Genomic DNA, 16,054 nt, shown 5'->3' with positions numbered 1-16,054 from the left:
ATTAAAGGTTATTAAAATGTGACTAAAAATTAAAGGTCATACAAAACATGAGATCATTCAAGGATTATTAAAAATGTGAGTAAAAAATATATTGGACTGAAGTTTATGGCGAGTAACAATAATAAATGAGCAAGAAAATAAAACGTATCAGTTTTATCACGATTTTCATGAGAGTTTTTTTTTGGAGATGTTATTGCAAATTATTTTACATAATTAGATTCTTTATATAATGAATCAATAATCATTTTTTGTTGTCAAAATGTTTTGCTTTGAATGCTCATTTTTAGTTTAAATTCCAACATTCAAAACATATTTTATTATGATCAATTAAGATCTTACATTAATGTATTGATTTCTTGTCATAATTAGATTTTGACTTTTGAAAGCAACTCAACTACCCTAGAATAAATGAGATGAAAATTTTCTAATAGTGAAAATGTAAACTATTGAATGACCTGATTCATCTTTTCAACATTGTAACACCCTCATACTATATAAAGAGGACTCACAATTAATTGAGATATCCATTCAGGTGTGCTTAATAGATCAAGTGTCAAATATGAAAAATTACTTGAATATGAAGATGTCTATTGTTAGAGTGGCTTTCGTATTGCTTTTCATCTTTGCATCAGGTTAGAATTTGTTTTTTACTTCAACTATTATTGTGTCTCTTCTCCAAATATATGGATCCAATTCTATATTCTAAATTATTTTCAAAATACTGTAATTATACATCCAAATTTACTTGTAGTGTATGATATGAATTTAGTTTTCTTCTTTTATTTATATGATACAGATATGTGCAAATATTCATAGGCGCGGGGTCCCATTATACATTTTCCTTGTCACTCAGATTTAGAATGTGAAAGAACTTATGGTGCTGGTTGCAAATGTATTTACACATATTGTTGTCCACCACCACCGTTTGACAAAATCCGCATCCAAGCATCCAAAGAATGAGTATCAAAAGTGTGCGTGTAAGAATAATAAAATGATGATAAGGATGGATTACATCTTATTATTATGTAATATCAAAGTTTACAAAGTCTTGAAATGTTAAATAAAACTTAATATTTAAACATTTTCCATAATCATAATCTTATATACAAAAGGATTGCATATTATTATAATTTAGATGATATCTAATATTACATAATCCAATTGAAATTGAAACATAGAGGCAACTTCTTCCATCTTGAATAATATATCATATATGATCTCAGAAATGTTTACCATCTAAAAAGAGTACAAGCATAGTCCTTATTTAAGATTTTTAATTACTTACAAATAAAATAATTAAAAATATATTAAACCTCTTTTTCGTCATATTTTACTAATAGATTGTGCAATATGGTAGAAGATTTGAACTCATATTATCAAGTAATATCCAAATCTATATTATATATACTTATCAATATGTTGAATAAAATTTCAACTTTTAACATTTTATAATCTTTCATGATATGTTTTTTCATTTTATTCCTAAATAAAAATTTGACCATAGATATGAGTAACATGTTCTATCTTTGTGAAAATTGTTAATATCAAAAGTAATTAAAAAACCTTTTTTGTTTACAAATAATAATTCTTATTGACCATACCAAACATGAATATACATGGTTAATATTTGAGATGTAAAATCAATTACAATTAAAATTCAACACATGTAACTTAATACTATGATCTAAATAAATGTATTGAAATTATTACTTAATTTTATAAATATTATATATTGAAAATGGTTAATATACTCACCTGATATTTTATGTATATAAGAACATGTCCTATTTAATTTGGAAAACGTATTTTTTCATATTTACTTATCATTTTTGAAATTCATGAAAGCATAGCTAAATATCCAATTTTATCCTTACAGCTAATTAGGGATGACAATGAATGGGGCAAGTATGGATAGTACATTCTCATGCTCATACCCTCACCTTTTCCAAGTGCCCGTAACAGTAGTGGGTAATTTCAGGTATTCAATGATTTTTCAAGTTCAAATATATATTTATATATTTTGTAATAATTAATATATATGACAACATATATAGCCCAAAAGACACTAAGAGTATGCTTATTTTGACCCATTTCTGACTTCATTGTCAATGAAATCATATAAGGAAAGTGAAAACATATTATTTGCATTGATGTTTGCATTGTTGCTTTTATTTAATATATAAGAAAACATGAGTATCATTTTCGGAAATTTTGATAATGAAAAATGTTATTTCCGACATTTTTAATAATGAGGGAGTTACATTTTATTGAAATCTTTAATAATTTTGTTACTCCATTCATTTTATACCTTTTGATGTTTTAATTTTTCCATATTATTTCAATTTTTTGATATTTTGGAAACTAATACACATTTATATTCTACTTTTTTCTATATGCTCTTATTTATTACTCCTCATTTCACCACATGTTTATTTATTTATTTTTTAATATAGTTTTCAACGTGCATTAATTGTGTATATTTTAGCCAAATTGTACCCAATTTTTATATAATTTAATATTTTTTAAACTATGTGCATAACCTTAAAACATCAAAAGATGTGAAATGAGGAAAATATATTTTTCAGTTACTCTTTTCAGTAATCAACAAAAAACCAAAATTAAACAATGAGTACCTCACTCATCTAGACCATTACACATTTTTATAATAGAATTTATTTATTCATCTCTCAACATAACAAATTTTCTTCAACTCTCTTATGGTATTCTAGAAATTCATAGTTTCATGATGGATATCATAATATGATTTTGGGTTGAAAATTGAAGTTCATTGAAGTTACTTTAACCTTAATTAAATAACAAAACACTTGTATATTACTAATTTATTTAAACTTTTTTTGGAGAGCACCTTGTATGATGCTTGTTATGACTTTTTGACACATCTTTATGGCCACTAATAACTAAGTTCAACAATTAAAGATATTCATTATATTGTTGACATAAAATACATTGTAAAAGAAATGGAACTAATAACATATATGTAGACACCTACTTGACTACTTTGGTGATTAAAATTTAGATTTTTTTTATCAGCAATGAAAACTTTATTAATCAAGAGATAAAAATATTAGGAGAACAAGTGATACTCCTATCCATTGAATCCTTGTAATTAACAAAGAGAAAAGACAAGTTGATAGATATCTCATCCAATCAACATAAGAGTAAGAGAAGAAAGGAAAGCGGATAATAATAAGTTTCAGGAATGTAGAAAAATAAGTTTCATCATCTCCTCTATTTGGAACCTCAAATTCTCAAAGATAACTTTGTCCTCGTTTGTAATGTTTAGAATGAATTACTTTGAAAATAAAAATGATATTAACACACATGTTACGAGGAAATGAAAACACGGAAATGAAAATTGTTTTTTTGAAAATTGAAAATATCAAACATTTCTTGAAACCAAATATACCAAAGTACACACTTTAAATAGTAATTCTTTTTTATATCAATATTTTGAATATTCTTCTGATAATTAAGCAGTTTAATTAATATGTTTTGTCTTAATAAATATATAAAAAATTAGATATATTTTTATAAAATCACCACATATTCACTTTTTCCATTCTATGTTATTTAATTAGTATTTTTGTAATAGAACCAAACATTGTAATTAGAAACATAAAATAGTCTATGCAATTACCCTATAATAATTTTTTATACTTCCAACATATGATGTAGTAATATATGATTCACATCAGTAAATGTAATAATTTTTACTATTTTTTATGGCCCTTGATAATTATTAATTGCTTTTAACAACACCATATTTATCTTTAAATAAGCGAGATAACAATGCTTAATTTGTTGAAAATATAAAGCATTAATTGATATAAATTCAGCTTTTGATTCTATTCTCAAATGTATCTTATAAAATGTCACTAGTAATAGTTCTTTTTGTCTTTTATTAATAATTTCTTTGGGGTGCTTTAGCATCCTAGTTTTAAAAAAAGTGTCACTGGTAAGTATTAATTGGGCGAGTCCTATGCATGTGCATCACACATAGGGGATAATTAACATAGGACAATTTTGTTACCATCACAAATAATTTTTATTTTCAATACCATATAACATGTCAATTTTTTATTTTTTTAATTATTACACTGCACATACTAATTGTAGTAATCATTTAGCTTATGAAAATGTTGAATAAAATTTCAACTTTTAACATTTTATAATCTTTGTTGATATTTTTTCATTTGACCATAAATTTGCATTTTAATTGGCCATCTAGTAGAGCAGGCTAAGAGTGCTTCTAGATGGAGATATAGGACATACACTGTTTCTCTGAAACACTTGGGGAATTTGTTCTTTTGTTTAAGGTAGTCTCCACTCTCCACATGTTTCTGCTAACTTTGTGTTTGGCTCTTAGCGAGTCCTTACTTTATTATATGTTGTTTGGCACATTTTACATATGTGGACCCGGCATCTTCCGGAATTCATTTATTGTTCTATTGAGATGTATGATCCTAATAAGGTTGATGAATTTGTAATGGTTATAGTAGCGTCTTTTTGTTACATTAATACCTTGCCACACATCCATGCATTTGTTTTTGAACTGAGTTGAGTATTTGTAATGGTTATGAGATATGTTGTTGGTGAGGAATATGCAGAGCATATTCTTTTTGTACATCTAATGCAACTAATAATATTTGCCTTTTTCTTCTGATTAGTAGTGGATGCATATGTACATGGTATTTGTACTCATTCCTGTTTTCATCAAAACTCTATTTGAAACAATTACTTCGAAATTGAGAAGTTTACTCAAAACTGAAAAATGATGTTGACTAAAACTAGCTTATATATGTGATAGTTTATGCTTTTATGGTTGAGAAACTAGTTGAAAACTTTCTGTTTGTAGCTAAAATATTATATATGCATAAGTAGCTTATTGGACGAACAATTTAACAAAGCTACATGAAATTTGTTAAATAACAAAAAGACATCTATATTATTATTATTATTATTATTATTATTATTATTATTATTTGTTTGTTTACTTACTGTTTAATTAATTATGAAATAAAGGTATTGTTTTGTCTTTCTAATTACATTAATTATTCTATTAAGAAAATAGTAATCAATTAACATAGAATAGACTGGAAAAAGTAATTAAATGAATCATAATAGTAATGAAGGTGATATAGGGTTAATTTATCATCTATCATTCATTTCAATCATCATGACTCTTAAAAAATAAATATAAATGAACGATATATGATATATTTACTATATATAAATATTTATATTAACAGTGCATAAATATTACATTCATTTTTAATATATTTAGTGAAGCAAACTATATTACCTAAACTACTTAATTTTCATAAGAATATCCAAAATGTTGATATAAGATAGAATTAGTATTTAAAGTGGGAACTTAGATTTTGCAAGTCAATTTTTGGGTTGTGAAATGTAAGGTCTACTATATCCATCCATTAGCTATATATTTATAATGAATAGAAATTAATTGTCCAAAAATGTTATCCTCCCAACCAATTAGACTGTTTTCATGTTATCATTGTTTGTAAAATAAGTTAGCAATGATTTTTGATTTTTTTTACTGACATATAAAACAATATAGTTAGCTTTAAACAGGAGAGAAAAGACATGTATGTATGTTACAACTCTTTATCACTCTTGCACCCAACAGGAAAGTGGAGATTATCCGTCCAAAATTTTGATATTTCATTGTGTATTAATTCTATCAAAAAATTGTCAACTATTTAAGAAAATAAATCACAAAAATATAAAATATTTTATTATTTGTTGTAATATGATTGATTTAGGATATAGAGACATAAATTTTTGAGACATGTGATCCTTGCTCCACTCCGGCCATAAATTTCCATTCTTTTTAACAGATTTTTCTTTAATAAAAAAAAATACAGTTAGTAGTTTTTAGCAACCTATGTTTTCATGAAGCTACTAAAGTAAAGTAAAATCATTCAAAGTACAACAAAATAAAGAAACCACTTTGACTTATATTACATGAATGAAAGTAGTATGCATGTGAGAATTTTTATCTCTTTCTTCTTTCTTGCACCTTCCAAAAATGGTGACATCTTTTTTTGAATGGATCTTCCATTTGGGTAAGGAAGCCATTCAATTAAGTAATGTAAGGTTGCCCCTGTTGTTGTGTATTTAATCCTTCTCTCCCATTGAGTTCTCGTTTCTCTTTTATATTTAATCCATGTTTGAATAGTATTAACGAGTAGTGTGCTAGTTATAATCTTCAGTTTTACTAACTTGTGAAGTATTAACGAGTAGTGTGCTAGATCTTCAGTTTTACTAACTTGTGAACTGAAACAAAAAATTATAATATGTCTAATAAGTTATAAACAAAAATATTAGTATATATATAATATGGCTTGGTTTTGAAGCTGTAGTACTCTTGCATTATTTTTAAACATTTTCTATGAATTTAAAAACAATTAATAATAATCAAGAGCCATAAAAATAATAAAAATTACTTACATTTATTAATGTGAATCATAAATGGAGTCCAACTTTTTTAGACAAACAATTTGTAAATTGAAACTGTGACTGAGTACATAAATTGATTTTAACTTTCAAAAATATTTTGTATAGATTTATAAATTTATAATTTTGTTTACTTATAGTCAACTAATATTATTTGCTTACATATCCTTCATATTCTTGTGCAACGTATAGGTAGCCACACTTAAGCAAGGAACTCTATTACAAAACATTTAGCTAATAAACAATTATATCATAGATTGAGTCAACACATCCATAATGAAATTAAATAACAGAAACTTTATATGGGAAAGTTTGGTTTTGAATATTTACATATTAAATGCATGCCTTATTTAGCATTTTTTAGTGACCAATTCTTACTTTTGAATATTTACTTAGTTCTATTAAGATAGTTTGCACATATGTGGTATATTTATTTTGCTTTGAAACACAAGTATTATCCATGACTATTATATTCTTTGTATTCGAGGTGAGTATGACAGGTGATAATATCTTCATACAAAATATATTTAATATAGATGTATTTATAGGAACTTGAACTCAAAACTATTAATTAATCATGAACAAAAGTGAAGTCTTTTGCTTTTGAATAACTGCAGAAGTTACCAGCCTGTAATTAACTATTCTAATGGGTTTTTGAATTCATGTGATTGCCTGGGAGTCATAAACTCTATGATAGTATTAGTTGACATCCAAATTAAATTACACTAGTTACACTCAATCTTAATAATTCATTTTCTTAAACCAACAAATTAGAAAGGTGAGTAAAATATGTGACGAGAGAAAAAATAAATCTTAAATAACTTTTAAGTTTCACCTTTTGGTCTATTGTATTTAAGAAAATAAATGATTTAGATTATTGGGTGTAAACGAATTTCTCCTCTTATTTATTTGTTTACTTACTTACTAGGTAATTAATTATGGATATTAGTATTATTTATTAAAACGTTAAAAGGAAATGATGTATAATTTTTGAATTTTCTTATATGGATTTTGGATAACTACTTTGTCCTGAATTTAACTTTAAAAAATTATAATATTTAATTTAACTAACTTGTTGGCCGAAACAAAAAATGTAAAATACATCTAACAAATTTATAAAGAATAGTATATTGTGGGATATTATATAACACTTAAGTTAAAAACTACAGTACATCTAATAATTTAACTAATCCTTTTTTTTTTGCATTTGGATGCTGTGTTAATAACATGTCCGTCAATTATTACACTTGCTTTTCCCTCATTCTAAAAATGGTGGAATCTATTTTATCAATGGATCACTCATTTGGAGAAGAAATGCCACCCATTGAAGCAATCTATGAACCCTCAACCTTGCCCCTATTGTTTCCTAAATGGACATGAGAGAGAAATTTCAAGGTTCTTATTCGTCTACACATTTACACATTCATGCCACAAGTGAAAGCTTGTGTTTTTGCAAATCAGTGAAACAAGAATTTAGGATATTCGTCTACACATTTACACATTCATGCCACAAGTGAAAGCTTGTGTTTTTGCAAATCAGTGAAACAAGAATTTAGGATTTCACTTCAGCTCTTCACAATTTAGGTACTCTTTTTGTTAAATTCTGCAGCAAAAAAAAGAAAAAAGAAACCACTTTGGCAATTAATTTGAGTCAGTTTCATATCATCTAGTGTAGTAGTTGTAATGGCAATTAATTTTAGCAACCTATGTTTTCATAAAGCTACTAAAGTAAAGTAAAATCATTCAAAGTACAGCAAAATAAAAAAACCACTTTGGCTTATATTACATGAATGAAGAAGAGATTCATATCATCTAGTCTAGTATTCTTGTAATGGTAATACAAGTAGCATGCATGTGAGAACTCTTTATCTCTTTCTTCTCTCTTGCGCCTTCTCTCACATTCTGAATAATTAAGATGGTGCATGGAAACAAAAACAACACCAACTTCATGAACATCAACCTTTATCCTATTTCTGCATTCCGTAGTCATATTCCAGCAATTCAACTACTTTTGCTTTTCCTTCCTTCCAAAAATGGTGGCATTTTATTTTTTCAAAGGAACATCCATTTAGGGAAGGAAGCCATCCGGTTAAGCAATGTAACATTGCCCCAGTTGTTGTATAAATAGACATTTCAAGTTCTTCACTCTACAAATTAATCTCAGAACTCAGAAGAATTTCAAGGTTATTTTCTGGTCTCTCTCCCTTTCTTGTTTCTCCTTTATGTTTAATCTATGATTGAATAGTATTAATGGGTAGTGTGCTAGTTATCAAAGTGTATAACAATTCTTGTTTTTGTAACAGATTGGTATGGCATACTTACACGTTAACCTCTCCTTTAGTCTCCTCATGTCTCCATCAATGCTGGCTGTTTTTCTCTCCTCCTTATTGTTCTTCATGTTGGTTTCTGCGGCTCCAACATTTCTAACACTACAAAGAGCACTTCCTAATCATGGAATGGAGCTGAATCAACTTAGGGAGATGGATATACACAGACATGGAAGAATGCTACAGTCTAGTGTTATCAACCTCCCTGTTAATGGAACCTTTCAAGCTGGGTAATGAATTCTGTTTATGCTCTTTTAGTTTACCTTAAAATTATTTTTTTCTTCATCTTTTAGATTAGATGCTTCCTCTGATGCATCGTCATTGGCACTGGCTGCTAGGGTTGTTAGGCAGGGCCTACTCCTCGGTCCAACAATCTTGACAACAATCTTCTCCATCTTATGCTGCAGTTACTTTAACAACAAGTCATCACCCTTCTCAATTTACAACAAAATATGCATTCTTCAAATCCTAAAATGACAATGAAAACAACTACAAGAAACAAACTTGTGAATATTATAAAAAAAATCAAAAACATATGATAAAAAATAACTACCCACCAATGAAATGCTTCATAGGTCCCAATCCCATGCCTAAAATACTGATGGGTACCAAAAATATTTATGCATATTTGTGAAAACATCAAACATGAAAGAAACATGTCATATTTATACTTTATAATATCCAGTTTTGAATTATTCTCAGTTTCATAATAAATGTGTGAAATCACATTTTAAGAAAAATGATGTGCCTATAACCTTGCTCTTCTCTCTTCTTTTCTCTGTGCAAGAGCAACATATATATAGAGGTTTGCCAGGGATCATTTTACCATTCATCTTCCTAAGGAGTTGAAAATGCAACAAATCCTCTACTTACTCCACTTGTGTCTCGCATAACCTTGTATGATCATGTAATATATTGTTCCAAACCATGATACATCCAAGTTCACAAACCTTGTATGATCATGTAATTCTTTCGGCTTTACAAGTTCACAAACCATGATATTTTTCAGCAACCTCTTTTATACTATGCTCAAAACGCCCTTTGAGTTTTGCTCTCCTTCATAGCCTTACCAACATACCACTCCTTGTCATCAAATTTTTAATAGGTTTGAATTTTGTCTTGTTGAGAGCATTGTCTCTATCTTGCTTCCTTAAGAAATGAACTACATACACCTGCTTATAATTCAATTTATCAATAGCATTTTGTGCAGCCTCTTGGGTGTATGTTTAACTGAACAAAACCATAGCCTTTTATTTAGATTGGAGAGAAGCATCAGTCGCTATTGTGCATGAAAGAATTTGTCCAAAGGCATAAAATTTATCATGGAAGCCTTTGTGATTAATTATCTTAGTCCAAATTCTTCATAAAAATATTTGTAGTGCCACTCTTGCAAATACTACTAGGATCCCTATGAGAATACTTGACCCTAATAGGTTTGTTATTCACTACGGTAAAATTCAGAACTATGTAGTTCTGGTTTCCCCATTACACCGAGGGATATGTACGAGAAGAAATTTTTTTGTTAGACACAAATATAACAATAAAATGTTTTGTTTTAGTAATTAAATTCTTATTAAATAAAAGGTAGGAGAGTCCATATGATTAGCGATGGTACCGTTTTAATACTTGTGGACGGGGTGCTAATACCTTCACCAATCCGTAATTGACTCACAAGCTCAAAACTCTTGTTCAAAAGACCAAGTTATCCAAATCGGACATAAAATAGAGTTTTCTACGTTTTAACTACAAAAAAATGTAATGGCAACTCCAAATCAATTGGGAGAGGTAGAAATCGAGTTCGTCTCTTCCAAAGTCTTAGAGTCGGCCTTCCAACCGAAAATTGGGTCGCGATAACTGACGACTCTGCTGGGATACCCATAAGAGGATCATGCCTAAAACTGCTAACTCATGGAATTAAATACCCATTTTTTGTTTGTCATAGTTTTTCTACAGTTAATTATCTGCTTTACTTTTACTTTATCTATTATCTGTGAACTTCACGTTTGATTATTGTTGCAGCTTTTGGGGATGAGAATTTATTTTTAAAAGATTTGTACGCTTCCTCACACACCAACACAGTACACTCGAGTAAACACACACATATGCCCTATAATTGGGTATTAGAGATTAAGTTTGAGATAGAAGAGACATCTGCTTTGCCTGGTATTAGATTCAATCTTACTGGTATAAGCATGATGAATCACCCAAATTGTTACCAGATATTGTGAGTTAGACGCTCAATGGGCTAGACTCCTCTTGTTTCTAACCTACAATATTTTGGGTTTCCTTTCTTTTAAGATTGGATGCAATCTGGTGACCTAGAAATCTAAAGCTCTTATCAAGACCTAGTACCTCGCCAGAAGGTTGTTACCTTTAGACTATTCAAACCCTTGTAAGTGTACCTTATTTAGGACACAGGAAGCATAACCTAAATTTTGTTCATCATCATTCATAAATTGGGACTTTTGTCCCTAAAAACGTCTTCATGCCTGAATGTTATGAGGATATCATTGCATTTTGATATCCTTATGCCATAAAGACGATTAAATCACAAGAATTCCCTTCCATGGGCTTAGCACCCTAGGGATAATTTTGATTCCCTACCATGGGCTAAGCGCCATAGGGATAAATTTCCATTCTCTTCCATAGGCTAAGCGCACTAGGGATAAATTTTCATTCCCTGCCCTACACAGTCTTGATTTCCCTATTGCACCGAGGGATACGTAGGAGCAGGGTAAATTCTTGTCAGACTCAAATATAAAAATAAAATGTTTTGCTTTAGTAATTAAATTCTTATTAAATAAATTGTGTAAGGGTAGGAGAGTCCATGTGATTAGCGAGGATACCGTTTTAATACGGGCGGACGGGGTGCTAATACCTTCCCCGTTTCGTAATCGACTCCCGAGCTCATAACTCTTGTTCAAAAGACCAAGTTATCCAAATCGAGCATAAAAGAGAGTTTTCTATGTTTTAACCGCAAAAAACGTAGTGACGACTCCAAATCAATTGGGAGAGGTAGATATCAAGTTCGCCTCTTCCTAAGTTGCAGAGCCAGTCTTCCAACTAAAAATCGGGTCACGACACGAGTTAAATAAGAAGTCGCCAAGAGAAAGAGATTTGATATCATTATGAATCAATAAAAAAAATTGAAGTGTATTTAATTAATAGGTCAATGGTTCTTATATACATACACTAATCTAACTGGAGATCAAACTAATTTATTTGAGCAATTAACCAATCAAATGGTAAATACAGTTTGATAACTCTAAGTAAGAGTTGGTGTCATGTACAAATGTGTTATTTATTGATATTTTGTGTTCATCAATTATGTTTCCTTCAATATTGTTGATTAAGTTTATGTTTTGCATTTTCAAATTATGTTCATTTCTTTTTATTAAATTTGAAATGTATGGCTTAGTGCAGACTTTACTATACAACTATATATTTGGGTTCTCCTCCAAGGGAATTTCATGTGCAGATTGACACTGGTAGTGATACTTCATGGGTCAGTTGTGTTTCCTGCAATGGTTGTCCTCAAACTAGCGATCTCCTAGTAAATTTATTTTTTCCTAATTTGAAAATTAAATTCCAAGTTTTTAATTGTAGAATAATAAGATCAATATCATTATTATTGGCTTTTGTTATAGATTAAACTCAATTATTTTGACCCCGTAAGTTCATCGACATCTTCAATCATCCCTTGTTCACATCACATGTGTGAAATTTGTTCCACCAACAACCGTTGTAGCTTTAACAACCAGTATGAAGATGGTGGCGGGACATCAGGCTACATTGTTTCAGATTTAATGTATGTTTCCAATATGTCAAAGGGACCAATGGCACTAAATTTGTATGGGTCGTTAGTTTTTGGGTGAGTTATCATGACCCTTAGCTAGTTTAAAATAAAATTTCTAATCTTTTTATTTGCTTCTTCTTTTCTTCATGAAAAGTTTAAATTTTGGAAACATTACCTTGTATGATATATTATGGAATAGTTGTAGCAACATGCGAACTGGGAGATTGACTTTGTATGAGAGAGCACTTGATGGAATATTGGGGTTTGGGAAACAAGACACATCTGTCATCTCTCAGCTCTACTCACAAGGAAAAGCTCCTAGAGTATTCTCTCATTGTCTAAAAGGAGACACTAGTGGTGGTGGCATGCTTATTCTCGGTGAGGTTGTGGAGCCAAACATGACTTATAGTCCACTTATTCCAAAACAGTAAGTATATTATGTATACAATAAAATGCTATATTTTAATTCTACATGTAACACTTTTTGTGGTGTTATATATATTGGCCATCTCCATTCTTTGATAAAATGTACCATAACAAATTATGAGTCACTTCTTTTATGTCTATCATCTTGTCTTGTCATTTTTAAAGGAAGACATGTGTTCATTATTGTGTCAAATAATACATAGAAGTTAGATTAAATATGTTACTACACAAAAACTATTTATATGGGAAATACTTGAATGAAACTTATTGGAAAATATTTACATTAATAACTTATTTGGAAAATATTCTAGGCCTTATTACAATTTAAATCTGGAGAGTATCAATATCAATGGGCACATGTTGGAGATCGACCCATCAGTTTTTATAACATCAAATAACAAAGGTGCCATCATTGATTCTGGAACAACTCTAGCGTACTTTATCGAAGGGGCCTACAATCCCATTATTAACACGGTGAGTTTTTCTTTGACTATTAATGCGCTCCATCATGTGTTTTTAACAACAATGAGATGCCATTTATTTTCTTCCATATTTATAAATAATTAATGACAAATATATTATTGATGCAGCTTAATCATACAATTCCACAATCTCAACGCACTTTTATTTACGATGGATTTCAGTGTTACTTATTAACTTCCGGGTTAAGTTGAATTGTTCATAGATATTTTTGTGGATTATTTCTTGCCATTTTTTAATTGTGTGCATGTTAAAAATAGAGGATTTTCTGACACTCTCTAAACAATTCTTTATTTTCTAGTGTGTTGAGTGTCAGTAACATCTTTCCTCTAATACGTCTAAACTTTGCTAACGATGCATCTCTGGTTTTAAGACCACAAGATTACCTTATGTCGGTTTCAAGGGTAAGTATTTAAGCTTCAACTTTTTCATACGATTAGTCTATAGTAATGATTTGCAAAGACTTTTATGGTTAATTCTAGGTCTGATCGCCTACTTTGAATAATTACATGTGTTTATTCCTCATATACATCAAGTACTATAGTTTTTGTACTATTTATTTTCATGTTATCTCACTAGTGTGGTGATGACTTGTGCGTTACAGTTTGGTAGAGGAGTGTCGTGCCTTGGCTTTCAGAAAACCCAAGATGTAACAATAATAGGAGGTATATTAGCACTCTAAAAACTTAGATCCTATGTTTATGCTATTTTATTTTGTGAGATGTATTGACATAATATATAAAATAAGTTTTGTATATGACCAAAGTTCAAATAGTTAAATCTTAAAAATTATTCACAATCAATTTAAAAGTATTTGTTTATTATGTGACTTATCATATTATCTCTTCTTTAAGATTAAGATATTGACGATAATACATCTTTTCTGGCAGATGTTTTATTAAAGGACAAATTTTTTGTCTATGATCTTGATAGTCAACGAATTGGGTGGACTAACTATAATTGTAAGTTTCACTTAACCTACACTACTATAAAGTTATATGAGCTAAGAGTATCAAGTATAATTAAATTAAGTATTTAGGTTATCTTTGATTCTGTATAACTTAGTTTAATATATTCAATTTAAATGATTGATGTAGGTTCATTACCTGTTAATGTCTCTACTCCATCAATCAGAAAAAACAAAAGTGAGAAGGGAGGAAGACCTCAAAAGTTGACAATAACGATAATGTTGGCTTTCTTGACATACATAACATTGATATTCATATAGTTATTAGGCCCTCTAGAGGAAGTATTTTAATAATGATGTAACTAAATAATTGTTATTACTATAGAATAGTATTTATATTTCTACAATGTTATAATTTGTATGATGTTGACTCTTGCATTACTATGATGAAGAAATAAAAGTTATTTTATTANTCATGCAACTAGCATCTAATGTTTATATTGCTTTTTGAGACGTTTCTATAAATATTAACTAGAAACAATTCAATTTCTAATCTGCCTGAAGCATCACAGGACTTTGAACTTCTCATTACATCAGTTTTTAGATTGTGGTCACTCCTAAATGAATTATGCACAATTAGAAATATTAGATCCTATTCAGAATTCAATGTTCTACTCACTTCTACATGGATGCATGAATCCTTAACTAGATATTTTTCTTTCTCATCTTCAATTTTAAGTATTGTACCGTGAACTATCTATATTCCTTAATCATTTTTAGTATCACCTGCAGAGTATTCAATTCAACATTATTCTCATTTTTCTTCTTCACATAATGCTCTTCCATGTTCCAACACTTTGTGCTAGAAAGGATTCAATGTGTTCTATCATGATTATCTGTGCATGTTAGAATTTCTCGTCTCATTATCACACATTTTGTAGCCCATAATTGAAACTGGTCATTTTTTATATGTTTTGGATGGAGTGGAGACACTGATTCTGTGGTTCTTGTAACTGCACTCAATATTCTATCGATGCATTGAAAGTTTGAAGCTACCTACTATAATCAATTGGTACCCTTAGTATGATAATGGCAAGGTTGGTGCTCTATGAGTAACATCTAGTCAACAAAAACTACACGTGAGTTTCTTTCTTCCTATATGTTGTTGGCTAAGAATAGCTGTCATTCAAACAGGCTGAGTCGCTGAGATAATAGAATAAGGACTGTATTCCTCCTGAGTTTCCTAGACTCTACGTGTGAAAAATTCATAAATTTACCAACATTACCAAGCTTACCCTCTTAAAATGGTGGTACAATATACGAGGCTCTCACTTAGCAAAGTCTGAAGAGTATATTTATATACATAGTAGTTAAAGTCGCGATTTAACTCATAGGATCGATAAATCTTACGAGTTTTAAAGAGCTAACGAGTCACGTGTCCACTTTGAATGCAATGTCACCACCACGGGTGAAATCGTCGAGGAAGAGCGTAGGATCGTAAAATCGCCAAGATCTCATAAAATAGTAAGCCGCATGTTTAATCTTCATTTGATATGCTAAGATCATAAGTTCAGTAATTGAGCAGCCAAAATACAACAGAGCGTGGAAGCTTAGTCGCTA

At 29.6% G+C, this 16,054-nt stretch overlaps 1 protein-coding gene and 1 long non-coding RNA gene across 2 annotated transcripts; both read left to right on the top strand.

Moving 5' to 3' along the window:
* LOC109354573 lies at positions 543 to 1,106 on the top strand. Its single transcript, XR_002108569.1, has 2 exons — positions 543 to 632; positions 797 to 1,106. It is a non-coding gene; the product is annotated as an uncharacterized LOC109354573 (long non-coding RNA).
* On the top strand, positions 8,810 to 14,903 carry LOC109354566 (aspartic proteinase-like protein 2). The gene is made up of 9 exons (XM_019597174.1): positions 8,810 to 9,055; positions 12,249 to 12,378; positions 12,473 to 12,696; positions 12,821 to 13,048; positions 13,359 to 13,521; positions 13,638 to 13,931; positions 14,132 to 14,192; positions 14,418 to 14,489; positions 14,625 to 14,903. Exons 1-6 carry the CDS (start codon positions 8,847 to 8,849, stop codon positions 13,719 to 13,721), a joined length of 1,038 nt encoding a protein of 345 aa, XP_019452719.1. The 5' UTR covers positions 8,810 to 8,846; the 3' UTR covers positions 13,722 to 13,931; positions 14,132 to 14,192; positions 14,418 to 14,489; positions 14,625 to 14,903.

The sequence above is a fragment of the Lupinus angustifolius genome, chromosome LG08 (assembly GCF_001865875.1).
Source record: "Lupinus angustifolius cultivar Tanjil chromosome LG08, LupAngTanjil_v1.0, whole genome shotgun sequence".
In the NCBI taxonomy this organism is placed as follows: domain Eukaryota; kingdom Viridiplantae; phylum Streptophyta; class Magnoliopsida; order Fabales; family Fabaceae; genus Lupinus; species Lupinus angustifolius.
Note: the sequence above shows the minus strand (reverse complement) of the source record. Positions and strands in the feature narration are given on the sequence as shown.